Source organism: Rhincodon typus, chromosome 26, assembly GCF_021869965.1.
Source record: "Rhincodon typus isolate 14 chromosome 26, sRhiTyp1.1, whole genome shotgun sequence".
NCBI lineage: Eukaryota > Metazoa > Chordata > Chondrichthyes > Orectolobiformes > Rhincodontidae > Rhincodon > Rhincodon typus.
Window position 1 is genome coordinate 15,580,427 of NC_063357.1, and position 23,457 is coordinate 15,603,883.

Sequence of the window (23,457 nt, forward strand, 5' to 3'; positions counted from 1 at the left end):
ATTCTTTACTGCAGAGGGCTGTCAAGACTGGGTCATTGAATACATCTAAGACAGAGAGAGACTTTAAACCAGTGAGGGAATCAAGGGTTATAGGGATAAGGCAGGAAAACGGAGTTGAGGATTATCAGAGCAGTCATGATCTCCCTGGTGGAGCAGACTTGATGGGCCAAATGGCCTACTTCTGCTCCTACATCATATGGTCTTAAAAATAATGTAACCTAAAGAAACAGTTTCCATGAACGTTTCTTTCTTTCTCCATGGGATGTAGCATTGCTGCTGAAGCCGATATTTATTTCCCAGCCCTGGAAAAGGTGGCTGTGAGCTGCCAAATCCCTTGCTGCATAACAGCATCCACAGGGCCGTTAGGAAGCGGTTTTTTTGGATTTTGATCCAGTGATGATGAAGGAACGATAATTGAATCAGGATAGTGTACGGCTTGGAGGGGCATTTGCAGATGGTGGTGTTCCCTTCCATCTGTTCCCATTGTTCCCTGCCCCCAAGTAGTAAAGGGATGGATTTTGAATGTGTTGTTGAAGGAGCCTGGGTGAATTCTTGCAGTGACGGTACATTCTGTGCATCAGTAGTGGACGGAAGGAATGTTTAGATTGGAGGATGGGGTGCCAAACAAGCAGCCTGCTTTATCCCGGATCATGTCAAGCTTCTTGAGTGTTGTTAGAGCAGCGGCCATCCAGACTCTGGAGAGCATGCTATCACTCCCCCTGAGTTGTGCCTTGTCGAGGCCAAAGGGAAACTAGAGAATTAGGAGGGGAGTTAGTTATCACAGAATTCTGAGAATCCGACTGGCTCCTGTATCCACAGTATTTAAATGGCAATGAGGGGCGATGATCTTTTCCCATTAGGAGGTGGTTATAATTGTCTGTGTCATGAATGTTACTTGCCACTTACCGGCACAAGCCTGATTGTTGTCCAGGTTTTGTTGTGCATGGACACAGACTGCTTTCGGTATCTGAGGAGTCATGAATGGTGCTGGACATTGTACCCAAACATTCCCACTGCTGACCTCATGATGGAGGGAAGCTCATTGATGAAGCAGCTGATGTTGAGGATGGGCCTAGGACACTTGGTGTATTCTAGCTAATTAGCGGTAACTAATCACGTGTCTGAAATGTTCTGTGTGGGAATCAATGGATGCAGACCAGGTTTGGTGGAAGATGACGGACTGGGCAGGATTTTGTTTATACAGTAATGGTTGACTACTTCCTGGTAACCGTCTAACCATTTGTTATGCTGTTCGTTAGTCTTGAATGTTGTGATTATTATATATGCTCAGTACCCAAAATTAATGTATTGTTTCTTTGTGCTAATCAAGGTTCATTGGTGCCTTATGGTCACAGAAATATAATATCAAAAATGACAGTGACTTCAAAGAGCAGCTGGAACAATTTTTTTGCTGTTCAAGATATGTTAATAGACCATAATTTAGAGGAGCAGAATTAGGCCATTCGGCCCATTGAGTCTGTTCCATTTGATCATGGCTGATATGTTTCGTAAACCCCACTCTTCTGCCTTCTCCCCATATATCCTTGATCCTCTGACGAACACTATATCTCTGTCTTAAATACTGTCAATGACTTGGCCGCCACAGTTGTCTGTGACAATGAGTTCCTCAGATTCACCACCCTCTGGCTGAAGAAATTCCTCCTCATCTCAGTTCTAAAGGCTTGTGCCTTCAGGACATAGTCTTTCCTACTAGTGGAAACGTTCTCCACATCTACTCTATCCAGGCCTCTCATATTCTGTAGGTTCAATGAGATTCCCCCCTCACCTTCAACTGCAACAATACAGAGCCAGAGTCCTCAACTGCTCCTCATATGACAAGCCCTTCAAGCCCAGGATAAATCTTGCAAACCTCCTCTGGATCTTCTACAATGCCAGCACATCCTTCCTTAGGTATGGGGCCCAAAACTGCTCACAATATTCCAGACTCGGTCTGACCAGAGCTTTATACAGCCTCAGCAGTATATCCCGGTTCTTATATTATAGCCCTCCTGAAATGAATGCTAACATTGCATTTGCCTTCCTAACGGTCAACTGAACCTGCATGTTAGCCTCAAGATAATCCTGAACTAGGGCTCTGAAGTCCCTCTGCGCTTCAGATTTCCAAAGCCTTTCCCCATTAGAAGATAGTCTGTGTCTCTATTCTTCCTAATAAAGTGCATAACCTAATACTTTCCCACATCGTATTCCACCTACCACTTCTTTGCCCACTCTCCTAGCTTGTCCAAGTCCTACTGCAGCCTCCCCGCTTCCTTTAAAATCTTACCAACAACCAAGGTCAGACTAACTGACTTCTAATTTCCCACCTTCTGCCTTCCTCCCTTCTTAAACATGGGTGTTACATCGGCCATTTTCCAGTCCTCTGGGACCCTCCCTGACTCCAGTGATTCCTGAAAGATCACCATAAATCCTCCACAATCAGCTATCTCCTTCAGAACCTTGGGATGCAGTCCATCCAGTCCAGGTGATTTCTCCACCTTCAGGCCTTTCGGCTTCACCAGTATCTTCTCCTTAGTGATGGCCACTACACTCATCTTTGTCCCCTGACTGTCTTGAAGTTCTGGTATGTTGCTGGTGTCTTCCAGCATGAAAACTGATGCAATGATACCTGTTCAGTTCCTCTGCCATTTATTTTTTCCCCATTACTACTTCTCCGCCCTCATTTTCCAGCAGTCCAATGTCCATTACTACTACTCTCTGTGCCTCACTCTTTTACTTTTATAGAACAAAGAATAATCTTGCAATCTTCTTATACTACTAGCTAGCTTATCCTTGTATTTCAGCTTCTCCCTCCTAATTGCTTTTATAGTTATCCACTGCTGGTTTTTAAAGCCTCAAGGTAGCACACATGTTTCACTAAATTTGGCCCGAACAGACTGGCTCAGTGTTATGACTATTTTTAGATGCAGAATAAGTATTATTTATTTAACGAATGATTTGGTGTGCTATTATTCGAGTTGCACCATTAGTGCAAGTCCAGCACATTTCTGAAGGAAGTGACCTGCACCATTCTGTGGTTTACTACGCTAGACTGGATGCTGAGAGAAGTTATGGTGAGGTTATTGAGGTGTAAATCACATTAAAACATGCGGACACCTCGCACGTAGTTGATGCTGTAATCCAACTCTTCCACAAGGTTCACCATACTATACCTTATCAGAAGTATTCTCCCTTGAGGTGTAAATGAATTGTTAATGTGCAAAGTCTTAAATATGAACAGCATCCTCTCTAGGTTTGAAAGTTTTGGAATCTCATTTCTTCAGTGTTTAGTTCGTAGAGATTTTCTTAAAGCTTTTATTTCAACCTTTTCTTGGTTTTTTTATCTCTCAATCCATTTTCCTTGCCATCTTTAGATGTCACTTTCTGTACAGGATTTTATATCGAATTATTTTATTATTCACTCATGATGTGTAGGCGTTGCTGGCTGGGCTGGCTTTTATTGCCTATTCATAGTTGCCCTTGAGAAGGTGGTGGTGAGGTGCCTTCTTGAACCACTGCAGTCCAGATGCTGAAGGTTGACCCACAATGCCATTACAGAGGGAATTCCAAGATTTTGACCCAGTGACAGTGAAGGAATGGCGATGTATTTTCAAGTGAGGATGGTGAGTGGCTTGAAGGAGAGCTTACAGATGGTAGTGTTCCCTTGTCCTTCTAGGTGGAAGTGGTCATGGGTTTGGAAGGTGTTGTCTAAGGATCTCTGGTGAATTTCTGCAGTGCATCTTGTAGATAGCACACTGGTGCTAGTGAGCGTCGGTGTGGAGGGAGTGGATGCTTGTCTTGTTAGTGTGATGCCAAACAAGCGGGCTGCTTTGTTCTGGATGGTGTCAAGCTTCTTGAGTGTTGTTGGGGCTGCACTCATCCAGGCAAGTGGGGTATATTTCATCGCATTCCTGACTTGTGCCTTTAAGATGGTGGATAGGCTTTGGGGAGTCAGGAGGTGAGTTAGTATTCCTAGCCTCTGACCTGCTATTGTAGCTGCTGCGTTTCTGTGGCAAGTCCAGTTGAGTTTCTCGTCAATGGTAACCCCCAGGATGTTGATAGTGGAGGATTCAGTGATGGTAACACCATTTGAATGTCAAGGGACATTCATTGTGGTTGGGCCAAGGACACTATCCTGAGAAACTCTTGCTGAGATGACTGACCTCCAACGGCCAGGTTTGACTCTAACCAGCAGACAGTTTCTCCCCGATACCAATTGATTTCAGTTTTGCTAGGGCTCCTTGATGCCATACTCAGTCAAATGTCAAGGGCTGTGACTTTCACCTCACCTCAGGAATTCAGCTCTTTTATCCATGTTTTATCCTGTGTTTTGACTACAGGATATACCTGGGCAATTTTCCACATTGTCAGGTAGATGCCAGTATTGTAACTGTACTGGAACAGCTTGGCTAGGAGAGCGGCAAATTCTGAACACAAGTCTTCAGTACTATTGCCAGAATGTTGTCAGGGCCCATAGCCTTTGCAGTATCCTGTCCCTCCAACCGTTTCTTGATATCACATGAAGTGAATCGAATTGGCTGATAACTGGTATCTGTGATGTTGTGGACCATTGGAGGAGGCTGGGATGGATCATCCACTTGGCACTTCTGGCTGAAGATTGCTGCGAATGCTTCAGCCTTATCTTTTGCACTGATGTGCTGGGCTCTTCCATCATTGAGGATGGGGATATTTGTGGAGCCTCCTCCTCCAGTGAGTTGTTTAATTGTCCACCACCATTCACGACTGGATGTGGCAGGACTGCAGAGCTTAGATCTGATCCATTGGTTATGAGATCACTGGGTTCTATCTATCACTTGTGTGCCAAACAGCATTAGCTTCACCAGGTTGACACCTCAAGAACTAAATATTATAATTTATGGTTCCTAATTTGGCCACTTTGAAGACTGATTGAGAGCCACTCTGAGCCTGGCCTGTTTGTACGCATTACCGATCTCCTGGACAGACTGCCATGGTGTTTTGGATTTTCAGTTGCTGTGCTGAAGCTCTGAAAAGTCAGCAGACTGATGCTGACTTCAAAATCCAGGCTTAAAATTTTGATTACATCACACTTAGGCTCAGTGTCTGCTGTAATTCTTGGCATGAAAGTGATGCTGAATGATTCTCACTGCCACCTCCTGCTTCTTCCCCAATCTTCACTGTTCTTTTCGACCACCATAAACCATCACAAGCCATGCTCCAGGACCATGGCTTTCGATGGATGTTTTCCCTTCCCATTTCCCCCTGCTTTCTGGGCTGCTATGGGGAAAGTGATGTAAAGGCACAGAGATTCCCAATCTGAGGCCGTGCAGTGACCTGTTCTACCCCGATTTGACCTTAAAAATTTATCTGTATCAAGATCTTCATTTTGTTTGTAATTTCCTTACTGAACTTCCCTCTTATTACTGAATTCTCTAAGAACCAGTCTTGTTTATGTCATAATCAGCCTTGAATGAAGAAAATGGATTGGGACTAAGGTGGGTTTGAAGTATGAAGACAATAATTTTTTGGCTCCTGCATAAATAATTTAGCAAAACCCTTGAGCATTTATAGTAGCACACAGCTAAACCTCACTTTGCTTAGGCCCAACATTCATTTTTAGTTGAGACTGAGTGACTTATTGGAATGGATTTTGTGATTAGCAACAAAGCAATGGTGTTTCCTGCTGACTTAGATGAAAACTGCCTAGCAATCTCTTTGACAAAGCTTCTCCTTTCCCATTGTTAATTTGAATCCATTGCCAAGTTACAGGCATCCAGCAGCTGCTAGCACCAGGCGAGATAAGCCTCCAATCACACTGATGCTCAGACTGCAAAACTAGAAAATAAAATTAAAATAATTATTCAGTAGTTTTTGAATAACTTACTTTGCCTTTGGTAAACTAAAGATTGTGGCACACGGATCATTGCAACTGCCAATTATCTGCATATTAGCAGGGATTTGAATCAATCATAAGCAATGGGACCAGGAATAATTCCATAGTCCCTCAAAACAACTGTGCCATTGATTAACATCTTAGCTGATCTCTGCACTAGTCACTTTTCTGCCAGCTCCACATAACTCTTGATTCCCAAAAAACAAAAGCCCCAAATAATGTTCTAAAAAGGCATCAGATCAGCATATTGTTTTACATAATTATGATTTTTATTTAAATTTAGGACTGACAAGGCAGCTCGTCAAAGTGTCATAGCAGAGCAACACAAACCTTTTCAAGTATTAATTTAAAATGCATTAAAATTCTGATTGCTGTAAAAACAAAATTTTATGCAAGTTGGAAATCTGAAATAAAAACACTGCAAATTTTAAGTAGGTTTGGCACTAGTGGAGCAAGAAACAAAAACAAAATCAGATCAGTGATCTTGAGTCAGAACTGTACAGCTTCTGCTGTTTTTAATTTGTGGTTGGCACATCAGTTAATGTTATTCACATTTCATGAAAGACCTTTTGTTAACAGTTAGTAAATTAACTTTGATATGTTGTGTGTTCGTGAATTCTTCCAGATTTACACCTTCTGCAGACAAGGTGGAGTAGCTGAAGTAGGAATATTTTTTTAAATGCAGTTTCTCATACTTTGGAGTTCTGATTCTCTGGATGAATGATATCAATCAATTGCAATGAATTAATAGACTAGCTGATGGTGTGTCAGGGAGGCAGCCCATCACAAATCATGTTACCAATACTTGACTTTTATTTATTTTTCTTTTTGAATTGGATAGTGGCATGTATCGACCTATCTGGGCAGCATATGGAGAATACTTGTATGTCCCTCCCCAGCGCTGGGTTCACAATCTGCAGGTATTGAATTATTCATTTGATATTTTTAAGCTTGCTTTGTTTCAAATGAAACTTTAGCCATGCCTTTGTCTCCAAAGGGGAGGGGATGAAAGGTACTATTCTAGCATGAGCAGTTATAACATGGTCTAGAGGGTGAGTAATGGAAATTGTGGATACCAGACTAGAGTGTCAGGCAGCAGACTAATAACGAGTATCTGTATGAGTGAAGCGAGAGATAACTCACTAGTTCTGCATTGATAATGAAGTCTCAGCAAGACTCAGTAATTGTGCCACAATGTTGGCTGGTCATTTTTTATTTATGGGCATGTGTAAACTGCATTCTAGGAAAGCAAAAAACTTGAAATCAGTTCTTAAGAGTAGAGAATATTAATGTTAAAATGTTACACTGATTTCCAGAGTTATTAAAGCATTTAATCATTACTTCATTCATTAGAAAGTGATCATTTGATCATGCACTAATTTGCAAAGAAACTAGGAGCAGGAGTATGCCTTTCAGCCCTTCGATCCTGCTGCACTACTTGCTATTATCCTGGTTGATCCTCTGTCAGTGCCATATTTTCTGCATTGTCCCATAACTCTCAAAGCCTTTAAAGTGTAAAATATTGAATATATTCAGTGACTTAGAGTCATACAGTTTGGAAACAGGCCCTGTAGTCCAACTAGTCCATGCTGAACATGTTCCAAAACTAAACTCATCCCACCTGCCTGCATTTGGCCCATATCCCTCCAAATCTTTCCTATTCGTGAACTTATTCAAATATTTTTTAAATGTTGTAAACGTACCTACATCCACCACTTCCTTGGGCAGTTCACTCCGCACACTACCCATTCTGCGTAAAAAGTTGCCCTTCATGTCCTTTTTAAATGTTTATCCTGTCATCTTAAAAATATGCCCCCTAGTTTTGAACTCCCCCACCTTTGGGAAGAGACCTTTGTTATTCATCTTATCTGTACTCCTAATGATTTTATAAACCTGTATAAAGTCACCCCTCAACCTCCTACATTCCAGTGAAAAATGTCCCGGCCTACCCAGCCTCTCCTTATAATTCAATTCCCGGCAACATCCTGGTCAATATTTTCTGAACCCTGTTCAGTTTAATAAATAGCTCGCAATGAAAGGGTTAAAAAAATGCAGTCTCAAAAACTCCTACTAAGGAATTGGAATGAGAGTCGAGTGACCACATCGGTCAAGCATCTCAGCAAGATGAAGGATGCATTCATGCTACAGTTGCAGTGTGAGTGCAAAGCAGTTTTGCAATTCAAACCCAGAATTAATAAATTACCTGATGACAGTCCCTCCGACACTTTCACGTTCTAAGCGTGCAAACTCAGAAAACAGCATATATCAACAAATCATCCCTCCCATCTATCCTTATAGGTATTACGTTGTATAGTAGCCAACAGGTGAAAGCTTCTTTTTGTTTCTTTTCTCAGTCAGCTTTTTTTTGCTATAACACATCTTCTATGTAAATGTATAGTCATTGTTTAATTGTAGCCAAGTGGTGGGCATTAACTGGGGGATTGATCCCATAAACAGACAAACTAAAACTACAGCTACCCAGGTTGGGTGGTATATACTTGGAATGTGTAAATCTATAAATAAATATAACAAGTGCATTAGACTGATTCCAGTTCAACATTCACTAATTGGATTGAAGCGTTCCTTAACAGAAAGTCAAAGAAGCTAGACAACTTAGCTCATGAGCCCCTATTAATCCATCCTTGTGATAAGGACATCTACTTGAACAAATACTGAGTAGTTAAAGACATATTAAACTTCAAACCAATGAGTAAATAACGTGAGCATCAGCTCATATTGTGGCATGATATGCGTAGTCAAAGGAGAGCCTCATGCAGTCAACAGAAAATGTATTCTCCTGATCCTCATTGCGATGGTTGTATCAGGATGTATGACACTGCACAGTGCCAGCACCGGTCACATACGGTGTGTGATTTTGTCATGCTTGGCCACCACAGTCTTCTGCAGTAGACAATCCCACAGGTTCATTAACATTTAAATTAAGGAATTTTTCAGCTCAGTCCTAAATGCTGTTGAAACAAAGAAACTGCAGATGCTGGAATCCAAGGTAGACAAACAGGAGGAAAAAAGCAGTCAACATTTCAGGTATTATCCTTCTTCCCGACAGATGCTGCCTGGCTTGCTGTTTTTCCAGCCTCCTGTTTGTCTACCCTAAATGGTGTTCCCTGGTTATAGACTCCTCAAACAGGGAAAGCATCCTCTTTGCATTAGTCTATCCAGCCCTGTTAAACTTTATACATTTCAGTTAGATCCCTCCTCATCCTTCTAAACTCTAGTGAATACAGGCCTAATCGAACCAAACTCTCCTCATAGGACAGTCCTGTTATCCCTACTATCAGTCCAGTGGACCTCTGCTGCGCCATGTTTCTGGCAGTAAGATGAGGTGTGGCTGCACCAAGGTCTCGTTCCTTCTTTCAACCTCAAGTTCTCTTCCAATGAAGGCCAGTATACCATTTGCCTTCCTAATTGCTTGCTGTACCTGCCTGATGTACAAGAACATCCCAATCCCTTTATACATCCACAATTTCAATATGGCACTATTTAAATAATCGACTTCCTTTCTGTTTCTCTCACAAAACCACCTGTATAACGTGGCTAACACTTGAAGTAATCTCATTGACTATCATTTAACACATGGATGCCTAATTATTTCCATGTTTAATTGGCATTACTCTGGACAAATGGTAATAGATTAGCTTCCCATGCCTGGACAGTAGGTGCCAGAAATCTGCCTCTGTTTCTCTCAGGCCTAACTCTAGTTTCCACCTTTCCAGCAGTAAATCCATTCCACATGATCATCTCAATGCTGAACAAAATCTCAGACCTTCTCATCCATAACCTTGCGTTTTTGATAAAATGGTACTGAATCGCTTTCACTGTACTTTTAATTGTTCCGTTTTCTTGTCTAGCGAGGTGGGGTAGCGTTCCTTTATCATCCGTGTGTGCACCCCAGATTGAAGGAGGAGCTCTCCCTACTGGCGAGAGCGTGCAAGTACCAGCACATCATCACTCCACATCTCAATCTAAGTCAGCAATGGGTAAGCACCTCACCCTGCTAATACTATGAGGTAGGGACTATATATGGATATTCTCCCATTTCGAGCAACGATCCCTTAATAGTTAATCTCCATTGAAACTCAAATTATGGATTCATGTATTGGACAATTGGCTGGGGATGCATTTGCACAGAATCTGCACGTTCTATATTGTCAGCCGATCACAGAGTGTAAGGGATAGCCCTGGCTGTAGTTTGCATCCATTAGGAAACTTTGGGAATAAAAATGCCCTGAAAACAATTTATAGCAAAGCAGTATAGATTTTGAACTGTTAATTCTTTCTTTCCTGGTTGTTCAGTCCAGACTCCCCAAACTATGGTGTCTCTAGCCAGAAGTTTGGGCTCACAAGGCATCATCTCACAGGGGTTTTCATCTACTCTATAATTCCCACACTCAGGATTAAGCCCCTTGGAACAGTAAGAATAGGCTCTGTTTTTTCCCACCTTTAGTTTTTGCCCCAGACCCTGTAGGGGAAAATGGAATCTGAGGCATCTAAGTGTCCCCTGCTTTTAAACTTGGTGTAAATCCAGTCAAAATCCCTTCCAAAGTATTTGGTGTTTAGCAAAACCATAGAGGAAACAATTGCATTAATGTTTTCCATGAAGAAGCGCTCCTTGTGTTAATTTAGTTATACTGTTCTACTTTAACAGCCTCTGGCCTTGGTTACATGGGGTAAAAGTTTGGAAATGTCAACGATTAACTTGGCAGAAGCTGTTTCTTGGCTGAGGGAGAATGTAAACCTGGCTCATAGCTCGGAAATGGAGGATGATGGTGCTTACAATTATCTGCTGATCAGGCGAGCAAAGCTGATGTCAGCCAGTAATGATCGTGTGACCTGTCGTGAAAACCAAATGAAGGTAAGATGACCCTCTGAAGGAGCAAAATTTAGATCCCAGCTGAAGGCCATAGATGGAGTCAATTTGCTTACTTCAGCCATGCTACGTAAGCAATGAACCCTTTTTGTTTAATATAAAAGCTAACACACCAAGGAGTTGCTTATTCAGCTAAGAAAGCAAGAATTAATTATTTGCAGTTGTTAGGACACAGCTGGCCTGCACAAAGGACAGATTTTGGACTCATTCCAAGTTGGGATTCAAAATAGACTAGTAAAAGCAAGGCCCAAAATAGCATGTTGGTCAATACACATGCCTTATTTCAGTTTAATTGCTCTTGTGTGATTTATGTTAATGAACAAGGAGAATTTTATAGTAATCAGGAATTATAGTAAATAAATTGTGAACAATTTTTAAGTCCTGAGGAGCCCCACTGTAGGCATTTTAACATGGTTCTGTACAGCTTCACATCAAACTTAAGTCCCAGCTATGTGCTGCGTTAGCCAAGGTCACTGACGAATTGCTAAGAATTAGCCTTCAGCATCCTTTCACATTTACAAAGAGGGGGATATATAATATTGTGATGTTATTTGAATAAATCCAGGTCAGATGATGGCAGTGCTTGTTATTGTTACACTCCCCTCTATAAACATCTAAAAAGTAGTCACTGTCAAGGGGATGGTATAAAATGCAAACAGAAATTGCTGGAAAGGCTTGGCAGGTCTGGCAGCATCTGTGAAAAGAAATCAGAGTTAACGTTTCTTCCGCAGAACTGATGGTAGCTAGGGAAACGTAGAGAGAGAGAAGAACAGTTGGACAGACAAAGGAGGGGATAAGCACTCAGGCTAGGAGAATGAATTGCTACTAATGGGGACAATTAGTGGATAACAAGGGTGGTGTGTTGGGGTTGGAGTAAGAACATAAATGAAGGTGCCTCAAACCCTAAAATTGTTGAACTCAATATTGAATCCAGAAGGCTGTAGAATTCCCAAGCAGAAAATGAGCTGATCTTTGCTGGAGCACTCCAGCAAGCCTGAGACTTCAACCAAGGAACTGGAAGGGTCTGTCTTTCTTGCAGACAGAACAGAGGTGTTCTGTTCACCCAGTCTACGCTTCGTTGCTCCAATATAAAGGAGATCACATTGTAAGCAGCGAATGCAGTAGACTAGATTATGTGAAGTACAGGTAAATCGCTGCTTCACCTGGAAGCCGTGTTGGGCCTGTGGATACAACCCGCGGTTGCAAGAGAAGGTGCCATGGGACTGAACCAAGGTGTCCCGGAGGGAACGGTCCTTGCAGAAAGCTGACGGGGAGGGAAGGTAGGTGAGGACAAGAGGGAACCAAGGGTGGATCCACCTGAGGGCCCTGTCAACTACGGTGCAGGTGGACATTTCAGAGGCGACGGAGATGGAATAGAGTCTTTACAGGAAGCAAGGTAACTGTGGGAATCACTTGTTTGTAGTGGATGTTGGTGACCAGCCTATCCCTAGAAATGGAAATAGATGTTGAGGAAGGGAAGGGAGGAGTCAGTGACGGACGAAGTGAAGGTGAGAGTGGAAATTGGAATGAAATTGATAAAATTTTCCAATTCCAGACTAGAAAGGGAAGCAGCACCGATGATGTCACCAATATACTGGAACAGAAAGGAATGTTCCACATACCCCACAAAGAGGCATAATTGGGGCCCATGCAGCACCCATGGCCACCCCTCTGACCTGAAGAAAGTCAGAGGAATTAAAAGAGAAGTTATTGAGGGTGGGGATGGAGAAGTAGAGAGCCCTGAGACCATTCTGATGGGGTAAGGAGGCGGCAGCAGCTGGAGCCCACAAACTGGAAATTCTGAAACTGATGTAAAGCATCACAAACGTGAGTCATGATGTGGAGTACCAGTGTTGGACGTAAATGGGAAGGGACTGGACTGAGTCGAGGTAGAAAGAGATGAGTTCTGTGGGGCAGGAGCAAGTGGAAACAAAGGGTCTACTGGGAATTTAAAATGTATAAAACTGTTACTTTTTCTTTGGCAGGAACTGCAACACTACTTTAAGAAAAGTAAACTTCAGTCAGCAGTAAGAAAAGGGAATAATAAAGTTGGAGTAAACATGCTCAGCAAAGGACTGCATGTGATCTTCAGGCGGAGAAGAAATTCCTCTCAGCTCCGAGAACCCACTCAACCCAGCCGACTCGATGATAGAACTTCTTCCACAGCAGAAATTTCTTGGAAGAAGCACGAGGGATCAATGAGGAATGTGTCCATTGTGAATCAATCAGCAAATCTAATGGGAGAGCCCAGTGGACCAGCAGGAATTACTGGGAACCAGGAGACAAGAAAGGGAAACAATGAAGTTGGAGGGGAACAGAACACGAGAAATAACTTGACATCTACGACACCTGGAAGTAAAGCTCACCAACAGACCTTTCTACGCAGCAGTGTGGCCAAGCTGGAGAATTCAACTGAGTTCATTGCTGAACAGCTAAATTCTCATCAGCAGAACCAAGTGTACAACACATCAGATTCTTCACTGGATTCACAAGTGAAAGCTCAGAGGACCGAGAGTTCTGCACAAGAACACATCAAAAGTGGTTCTAGTATTACTAACAGGGCTAATCACGAAATCCGAGAAAACCCTCTCATGAAGGAGCAGCGGATAGTTAAAATTATTGCTAATAGTAATCATGTTTCTGACAGTAGAGCTGTCAATGAGGACACAGGTCAAATACCTCAGAATGGAAGCAAAGTGAGTGGTGAAAATGCAAAACCCCTACAGCCTTCAGAAATCTCTTCCAAAATTGAAATAGACAGTGGAGAAGTGGGCAGTGACAGAACAGTCCAAAAAGTGGAGGTGAAGGAACCAAATATCCCAAAGAGTAATAAGACAGTGATCCCAAATGCTCAGGATGATCACAATGAAACTGCAGCAGTAGATTCTGTGAAGGCGAACTGCAAATGTGAAGATACAGCTTCTCAGAACATACAGCCTGCGCCTGGTCGTGCAGATTCAAATACTTTAAAGGCAGGGATTCTTGAGAAAATTCAACACCGTGAAGAAGATAGGACATTGTACATCCCCACACCACGAACAGAGGAGGCAGCCTGGGCTGCAGCAGCCCTTGCATTCCTCTTTGTGTTCCTCACACTGGCAGTGTTATACACCAGGCTGTACAGAAAATTTATAAAGAGTGACAGTTTATACTGGACACCAGTTCCAGCCATTGATGGACACGAAACTGTAGCAGGTGAATCTAATTTTTTTTAAAAATGCTATCAGTGCAAAAAATTTTACTCAGACATTTTCTGGTTTAGAGGCAGCAATCCAGTCCATTGTATCCTGACCAGTCAACAAAGTCAATTTCTTCCAGCTCTTGTCCAGTAGCCCTTGGCAATGTAAGATACTGCTTAAATGTTATGAGAGTTCAGACACCCATCTGCAAAAGCCTTGTATTTACACTCATGAATATTTCTGGTTCCCTCCTCAAAAGATCTATCAGATTTGTCAAACTCAGCCTTCCCTTAACAAATCTTTGCTGACTATCCTTCCTTAACTCTGTCTCTCAGAATTCTTTTGAAGAACTTCTTCACCACTGAGGTTGGACTGACTGACCAATAAATTAGAGTTAGGATTTAGAATGTGAAACATTTAGTACAAGTGGAAAAATAAATTTAGAAGGCAATATTGGGAAAATGAAGTATGACTGAATTTAGTCTGAAATAACTTGCTGGACTTCAGTCTCACCATCAAGTAGCAGGTAAAACATTGCTATTTAAAATGTTACCTGACCACATGTTTAGATTGGAAAATAATTGATAGTTATGGGGGAAATCAAGAAGCCATTTGCCTACACCTGCCTCCTTCGTAAGTGTTTGATACCATTAAAGAAATTTTATCCTTACTTGAAATGTTTTGTAGTTTTAAAAATAGTCCTTGCAACATTTTTTTGCTCAAAGAAACTACCAGTGTATTACCTGGACTAATAGTATAATTTACGTCCTGTACAGGAGACCATTTGTCCACCAAGTCCATAGCAGCGCTTTGTTGAACAATGTGGTCATTCTTGTTTTCCCACTCTGGTTCCATCAACAACTTATCTAATTTCCTTTCAATACCATGATAGTCCCCACTTCCATCACCTTTGTGGGCAGCAGGTTCTTGGGCATCAGTACTCACTGCATAGAAAAGATTCTTGCTCACATTTTCCCCTCTATGTCTGGTACAAATCCTTAAAGCAATAATAACTCAGTTTTTGAATGATTAGCTAATGGAACAAATTCTCCCTGCCTGTTTATTGGAACCTGTTGTAACCTTGGGGCACAGGAGTTTGAGAGCTACAAGGAGAACATGCCAGTTTCTTCCACCTACTCTTATAGTCAAATACCCTCATTCTTGGAACCATTCTGATTAATCTGTCTCTTTAGGAATAGAGGATTGTTCTTAAGTATGGTGACCAGAACTCAGTGCACACTATAAAGCGCTGTAGTAATGTAAATCAGATAGTTTGCAACCTTGGGATCCTATTCAATCTAGAGTTTATGGCTTAGGCAACTGAAGGAAAGGCAAGCCATCAGTTATAATTAAGAATGCACAGAAGGCCAGAATTAAAAGACTGCAGATATCTTAAGGGATGTGGGTTGGAGGGGATAAAGCTGTAGAGGAATACTCATGATGTTGCAACGACTGGGAGTCAATAAGGACTATAGGGAGTGGGGTTTCCTGTGAAATGAGGCAAGATCTGGATAGCAGAGTGTTGGGTTATCTCACGTCTGTGACAGTAAAAGATTAGAAGTAGTTCATCAAATTACAGTTGTGAGAAGACACGGTATCCCTAACACAGGAAGAAACTAGGTCATAAGGGAAATGTTAACAAGGAAATTCATGAGAGAAAGACTATTTTCGCAAGTGGTACAGGCATGTTCACCATCAAGACAATACCTGTAGGAACTGTTTACTACAAATCAGAGCAGTACATATTGGGAAAAGATTAAAGAACAAACCGATATAGTGGTCCAGTAGGGATAACTGACAGAAATAACATTAAAAAGATGCTGTATTACTCATCTATAAGAGAGTCCTTCATAACTTTTAAATTAAAAGGGGGAATTTTACAGAGTAAATTAAGGATATAAATTAGAGAGTGGCACACTGATGTAAGAATGAGACTATTTCAGGATAAAAAAGGTCAAAAGTGATCAAGTGAGACTTGCAAAGCACCTACTGAAAACCATTCAAATTATATACACAGGGAAGAAATTAAATCCCAGAAAAATATTGGTCAAGGGTTGGAAAGTAGGTACATGGTTATAAATGCTAATTTGGAAGTGAATAGGAACCAGTGATAGAAAAGGCAGGCACTATTGTCCAACAAAACAGAGTCAGCTGTAACTTAAAATGCATTTAGACATGCAAGGTCTAGAAGTGTTCCTAATTGCAATTGATTCAAGTCACTTATTTCAGTAATGAGAATAGATTGAAGTAGTTGGGACTGTTCTCCTTAGAGAGAAAAATATGATAGCATTGTTAGGGAGAAACTATGCCCAGTCATAAAAGGATCAAGAACCAGAAGGCACAGATTTAAGGTGATTTGCAAAAAGTGCAAATGTGATGGAAATTGAGGCATTCAAGAGGGTACTGGATGATTATTTGGATGGCAATGTACAAGGATATGGTGAAAAGGCAGGAAATTGGCAGTAGTTAATGAAGAGCTGGTGCAGATTCAGAAACAAACAGGAGCAGGCCATTCAGTAAGATCATGACTGATCATCCAACTCAGTATTCAGTTCCTGTTTTCTCCCCATACCCTTTGATCCCTTTAGCCTTAAGAACTATATCTAACTCCTTCTTGAAAACATACAATGATTGGCTTCATCTGCTTTCTGTAGTAGAGAATTTCACAGGCTCGCCACTCTCCACAGATAAGCAAACAATACTAGAGGGGTGGTTTCACCAAGGCCCCGTATAACCACTGCAACATATCCATGTTCATTACTCAAATCCCTCTCCCTATGCAGGTAAATATACCATTTGCTGCCTTTACCACCTGCATGCTTACTTTCAGTGACTGGCATACAAGAGCACCCAGGTCCAGTTGCACTTCCCCCTTTTCCCCCTACCCTTCAGGTAATTTGCCAATCTGTTTTTCCTACCAAAGTGGATATCTTCATGTATATCCACATTATACTTCATCTGCCACGCATTCAACTAGTCTAAATCACACCAAAGCATCTCTGCATCCTCCTCACAGTTTACCATCCCAGCCAGCTCCATGACATCTATAAATTTAAATTTAGAGATATTCGATTTAGTTCCCTCTTCTAAATTGGCCTTCTTTTGCACTAACACACCTCGTGATCCATAAGGTCCTTTAATCCTGATAAGCTACAAGACTACTCCATCTACAAGTACAAAAGAATGATAATTAATAAGGAAGTTGTTCCGTTGAAAAAAAACACAGAAAATTGCTGGCGAAACTCAGCAGGTCTGGCAGCACCTCTTCATGAAGAATCACTGGACTCAGAACGTTAAGTCTGTTTGCTCCCCATTGTTTCTGTTTTTGTTTCAGTGGTTCAGTTGGTCCACTTTGGGAAATAGTTGAAGTTAATTTTCTTCTGTCTTCACATTCCCTGTGCACCTAATCACTAAATGTTGTGCCTTATTAACCCTTACTATTCCTCTGCAATGATCAGGGGCAACCTGAACTCTTGATTTTCTTACCAATGCAGTAACAACGCAAGGTCACACTCTGATAACCTAGGCAGCGTGCATACAATTTATGATTACTTTCTTAAGAATGGTTGTGTGGAACTGATATCAGTCACACAGCTATCTCCAGACTGGTTCCCTGAGGTGTCACTCATTTATAGGAACAATCGTTTCCCCTACAGCATTTTTCAGTCTACTTACTAAATTTATAATGGTTCGCTATTAAGATAAGCAGACACCACTTAAGTACCTCAGGATCTATTGTGTCACATCCTTTAAAAAATATTATCCTAAATATCAGACTAATGTAAATATTTTGGAGAATTCTAAAACCTGTCAATATATTCTGTTTAGAAGAACTATTTGTTCACATGACATCGCAATGGCTGCTGTTGTTGCTTGGAACTAAAAACTCATTTTATAAAACCTGGAGAACATTACCTTATTACTACATTGAATCTATGCAGCCTAGATTGTCTTAAGAAATCGTTATATAACACTCAGGACAGAATTTATTTCCAGTGTTATGTATACACATTGTTACATACTTTCACTGCGTCTTCTTTGAACCAATTAAGTTCCAAAGCAAAAGCTTCCCAAAACATAACTATCTTGAAAGGTCTTGACAGTTTATAGGAGGTCGTAAAAAGGGAGTTTCTTCCAGCCTTATAATAACATGTGGTCAAACTCATCAGTGACAACATACTGCCATAAAGGACTGTGTGCTATGCCACCAGTACTTTGAATTTCCTACAGCTAACCAGAATATACAAAATACCTCATCTGCCTGTACATTTCACATAATTAAACGACAACAAATTATTGAAAAATAAACTCAATCCTACAGAAGAATGAGCAGTAAAGATTCTGAAATTGAATCTGTTGAGCATTACAATAACAGCTTGTATTCATATAGGAATGCAGAGTACTGAGAGTCCTGGATGGGGTGGATGTGGAGAAGATATTTCCAGATAGGAGAGACCAAGACCAAATAGCACAGCCTCAGAAAGGATGTAAAGAACTGAGATGAGATGGAATTTCTTCAGCCAGAAGGTGGTTAATCATTTCGTAGAAAACTTTGGAGGCTAAGTCATTGAATGTATTTAAGTCAGGTGGAGAGGTTCTTAATTAGTAAAGGAATCAAGGGTTACAGGGAGAAGGCAGGAGAATGGGATTGGAAACACCAGCTATAATCAAATGGCGGAGTAGACTCAAAAGGAGTGAATGCCCTAATTCTGCTCCTGTATCTTATGGTCTGTGGTCTTGTGATACCTTTAACATCAGTTGTCTCCTGGTGCTTCCAAAATTTGACAGGAGTTGAAAGAAAGCGACATTAACTTGGTCAGACGTAAGTTTTAGGGAGTGTCTTAAAGAAGAGAGGTCAAGAGATGTGTAGGGAAGTAATTCCAGAGCTTAGGCCTTGGCTGCTGAAACACACCATTAAATTGCAGAACTATCAAAATAGGGGATACTCATATAACCAGAACTAGAGAGAGAAGGAAAGTACAGAAATATCTACAATGAACGACATCTATGCAGACAGTTTTCTTCCTAATTTTTCATGAAGTGTTTGTATAATTCCAAACACCCATACGTGATGTCCATCACAAATTACAATTGCCAACTGAAATATATCCATTTACTTACCAGTATCTGCTTTCTACAGATCAGTCAACATTCTTTCAATCCATTAACTTTGCAAGATGTCCTGTTCTGTTTTTCAGCAAACGTAAAATTTGCTGGTGTACTGAAACTTCATAAAAAGCAATTAGTCAATTGTAACTTGGCCTTTGCAAATCTAGTCAGTCAGTACCCCAACCCAGGACACATTGGCATGTTTAAAGTTGTACTGTATGAGATGCAATGATATTAAACAATTATTTGGTCTCTTACAGATGTGATAAAGAGGAGACTCACTAGGTTTAGCAAGAGGAGGAAAAAAAGGCCACTGTACAAAAAGAAATCTATTTCACCTTATGATGTTCTTTCAAGTGACAACAGTGACTGATGCTACCAAAGATATTATTTAGCACTACAATTCCATTAGTTGGTCTGATTTCGGCAGTATAGATGTTTACTGCAATTAAGAGGTAGATCTACAAATATGCAAAGCAGAAATGCTGGAAAAAGTGCTGAAGATGACAAAGAAATTTTGTATTTTATTGAACCTTTGTAGCAGTTACTTTGTTTAATCTGTAAATCATGTATTGTCAAATGTAATTACGGAAGACTGTACAGATGATCCTCAGTGCTGTTTCATAACTTTTGTAATCTCACTGTAATATAAAGCACAAATTTACACAGGCACTGCCTGTATATTTGAACTATACCTGATAGACAAATGATAATGCAGTTGACAGCAAACCTCAAATCATATCCTTTCTGAACCTGCAATATGCAAGTTTCCCCTTGATTTGCTTCTGTAATTCATTGATGGCTTTGGGTCTTTCACTTGGAACAAGATTAAACTTTCAAAATTTTACTTCCTAATGCATTATAAAATGAACTACCAAATTGCGTCATCATGTTCAGCGTTTTAAAACTGCTAAAATGTAACTAAACTTACGCAAGATAAAAAGGAACAGGAGAAAATGGGGCAACAGTATAGAGAGAACCTCAAACACCAGCATGATCTGGATTTTGTGGTTAGATAATATCAAATTTTAAGAGCTGGTGAGTCCCACTAAATAGATTAATATAGAATCAATTCCTGCTTGTTTCAATACCTGACAACCTTAAGAACACATTTATTGTAAATAACTTGCTAGGACACAGAAACATTGTTGTCACAACAAGATTTTTTTTTTCTTTCTGTGTGCATGTGTGCCAGTCTTGGCACTCAAAGATTAATGACTGAGCCAGCTGTACCAACCTGGTTTTGTCCAAATTCTTAAAGGAAAAGTATTCAAAAGCTACAAAACTAAACACAATGCTTAAATTCCTGATTTTTTTTTAAAAAGAAATGGAATCATTTTTGCCATAAACTATGACCTCAGTCACTTCCAGGGAATATCATTAGGTTATGAACCAATCATTTAGAAAGGATTGTGATCTCACTTCAGAACTGACGGTTGCATCATTGAGTGTGATGGAGCAACTGGGTCAAATACAGTCATCTAATGAAAATTAAAGTGGTAATCAGAAATTCTGCTGGTCAGATTTTTGTTGTACTTATTTTCACCACCTGCTAAAGCATATCTCCTTGTGCTTTAAAAAACAAACACAAGATCTAATTTTTCTGATATGAAAATCTCCAGAAAACAGGTTTTTCATATCAAGTTCTGCAACTTGGTGTGGGCACACAAGAAAATATCATCACTCCCTTAAAGAATCTCTGGTTGCAAAATAGATTTCTGTTTGTAGAGTGAAAAATTATTTTTGTATGATTGTATGTGAAGGGCTAAATTAAAAGCTCCAGTGGAGAGAGAGTAATCTTATGGGGTTTTAACTACAGGGCAGAATAACAATAGGTGTGTAATCTTATTCATATTTCCAACAAAATGAGTGTAGCATCGTGTGGTAGACAAACCTAATTGGACATGGGATTCACCAAGCACGTTTAAATGATTTGCCAGTTTAACACAGTAGTATCAGACATGATTCATTTTCAGCCATACCCTGGTTCCTCTTGTCCAACAGGTATAAATGGTACAAATCTACGGACAATGAAATGTTTGAAACAAATTCTGCAGTTATACACACATTTGTCAGAAGTAGAAGTCAATTACTGCTGTAAATATAAATGTATAGGAAAGTGGCTCATCATTCAGATCTGCATAGAAATTTTCAATTATTGGGAAGTCTTACGTAAACTATGGTACTTTGGGAGCAATGAGTGTAAAGTTCATGGGATTTCTTGTTGGACGATATGACACATCAAACCAGTTTTCTTAGTGATTGATCTAGAAGTAAAACATTAGTAATTTTTCTGTACGATATATGATTTTCCAGAAATTAAAATTTTAGAGTTTACTTGATCAAATTGTTCTCTTTCCTGACATCTGATCCTAAATTTCTAGACTTCCAGTGCACAAATCTTTGAAATATATCCACTGATTAGCTTCCCCACTTCTCCTATTTGTTCATGGTATTCAGGTTAAGTGAGCATTCAGGTTTTAGGATCTCTATTTTCTAAATGCTACCCGAGTAATGGCTTGAAGAAGTTTGGTTTTGAGAGAACAGAAGAAACTGAAAAGTTAGATACATACAGAAACGTATCTAAGAGATCTCACCTAATGGAACAGAGAGACAACAAAACAAAACAAGGTGGAGAAACTCAGCAGGTCTGGCAGCATCTTTGGAGAAAGAAACAGTTAACATCTCGAGTATGGATGCAGTCTTCAACACAAAAGTTCAGAAGGCAGATATCTACAGTTTCAAAGAAGAGACTTTTAGACAGAGAGCTGTGAACTCAAAGCACATTGATCTCTGAGCCAGAACCATCAATTTTTGATGTCGATAGCCCACAAAGCAGAAGCTTAAATTAAATGGCCGTCTTCAGCAATGCTGCACAGTCATACATTACAGTGGTAGCTGTGCTGCAAAGTTAAAATCTCAGCTCAGAATTGGGTTGAACATTGTTACATTATTTTAAAGACATCTAACAAAAGTGACTGCCTATTATGAAGTTACAGAATTGGAAGGTTCAGGATATCCAGACCCTATGCCAATTAGCTTACGCCAGCTGGAAGGCATTCTATTTTTCCCCACTCCCAATGATCTATCAAAACAAAACTTTTAACTATATTGGGAGACCATTGGGAATTGGAGAGCCCAGAAAAGTATAGTAGTGACAGATAAATGATTAAAATGTACTGGGAATATCTGCATGATTCCAGAAAGTAGCTTATACATGTATAAACTGGGCAATGAATGGAAGTGGTAAGGTGAATCTATTCCTATAAACCACCTCACTACCAATAGACATGCAAGTATAGGATCCTGCTCGTCTTTGACTACGGGTATTGGCTTTGTCTTGGGGGGAAAAGAAATCACATTCTGCATTATTGGAGCATAGGCTACAGGATCCGAGAGAGATTGGTATAAGGCATCACAACACTAAGGGGCTATATTAGTGTATCAGAGGTGAGTGAACTTGACTGCCATTGACATCAAGGTAGCATTTGATTGAAAATTGTCTCAAAGAGCCTTAATAAAATTAAGGTCAATGGGAATAGGGGAGAACTCTCACTGATTGAAGTCATCTAGCACAAAAGGTAGTTTTGGATGTTGGAAGCCAGTCAGCTCCAGGACCTCATTGCAGGATTTCTGCAGAGTAGTGTCCTACAAACTTCAGCCACTTCATTGATGACTTACTCACTATTATGGACATGTTTGTTGATTACAATGTGTTCAGTATCATTCAGGACTCCTCAGAAGGTCCTGTTGCATATGCAACAAGATTGGGCCAAAGACCATTTTCAAACAAGAAAGGATTTTACCATCACCCCATGACTTTCAATTGCATGATCACTGCTGAATCCCCAATCAACATCACCCTAGAATTGACCAGTAACTGAACTGGACCAGCCATATTAATACTATGGCTATACAAGCAGGTGAACAACTGGGAATTCTGCAGTAACTCATGACCTGAATCCCTAAAGCCTGTCCACCATCTACGAAGCACAAGCCAAGAACGTGACGGAATATGTTCAACATTATTTTTAAAAAAGCAGTCAGTTTCCTTTGAACCCTGTCCACCACAAGCACACAGTGGCAGTAGTGTGCACCGTCTAGAAGCTACACTGCAGGAACATGACAAAGTTCCTTTTATCATGCCTTTCAAAGCTGAAATTTCTACCATGTCGAAGGACCAAGGCCGCAGGCACATTGGTTCAGCATCACTCCTTCTCAAGGTGATTAGAGTTGGGAAATAAATGCTGGCCTTTTTAGTGATTCTCACATTTCAAGAGCAAATAGTAGAAGAAACTGCATTGAGACCAAGTCATGCAAAAGCTAAAATGCATTAAACTTTTCAAAATATTGTTCTGTATTAAGAAAAAAAAACACAGGCTTCTGCCATTAAACTAGTGTCAGTTTTTGCT

The 23,457-nt window shown here is 40.4% G+C and overlaps 1 protein-coding gene across 1 annotated transcript in view; it reads left to right on the forward strand.

Annotated features, from left to right (window-relative positions):
• tp53i13 (tumor protein p53 inducible protein 13) overlaps positions 1 to 21,387 on the forward strand; it is a 35,220-nt gene extending 13,833 nt beyond the window's left edge. The window contains exons 4-8 of the mRNA XM_048612762.1: positions 6,711 to 6,789; positions 9,739 to 9,867; positions 10,536 to 10,742; positions 12,743 to 13,952; positions 19,306 to 21,387. Coding sequence (XP_048468719.1) covers positions 6,711 to 6,789; positions 9,739 to 9,867; positions 10,536 to 10,742; positions 12,743 to 13,952; positions 19,306 to 19,418 — 1,738 coding nt within the window. The 3' untranslated portion in view covers positions 19,419 to 21,387. The remainder of the gene's footprint in view (positions 1 to 6,710; positions 6,790 to 9,738; positions 9,868 to 10,535; positions 10,743 to 12,742; positions 13,953 to 19,305) is intronic.
• Positions 21,388 to 23,457: the final 2,070 nt, after the last annotated feature.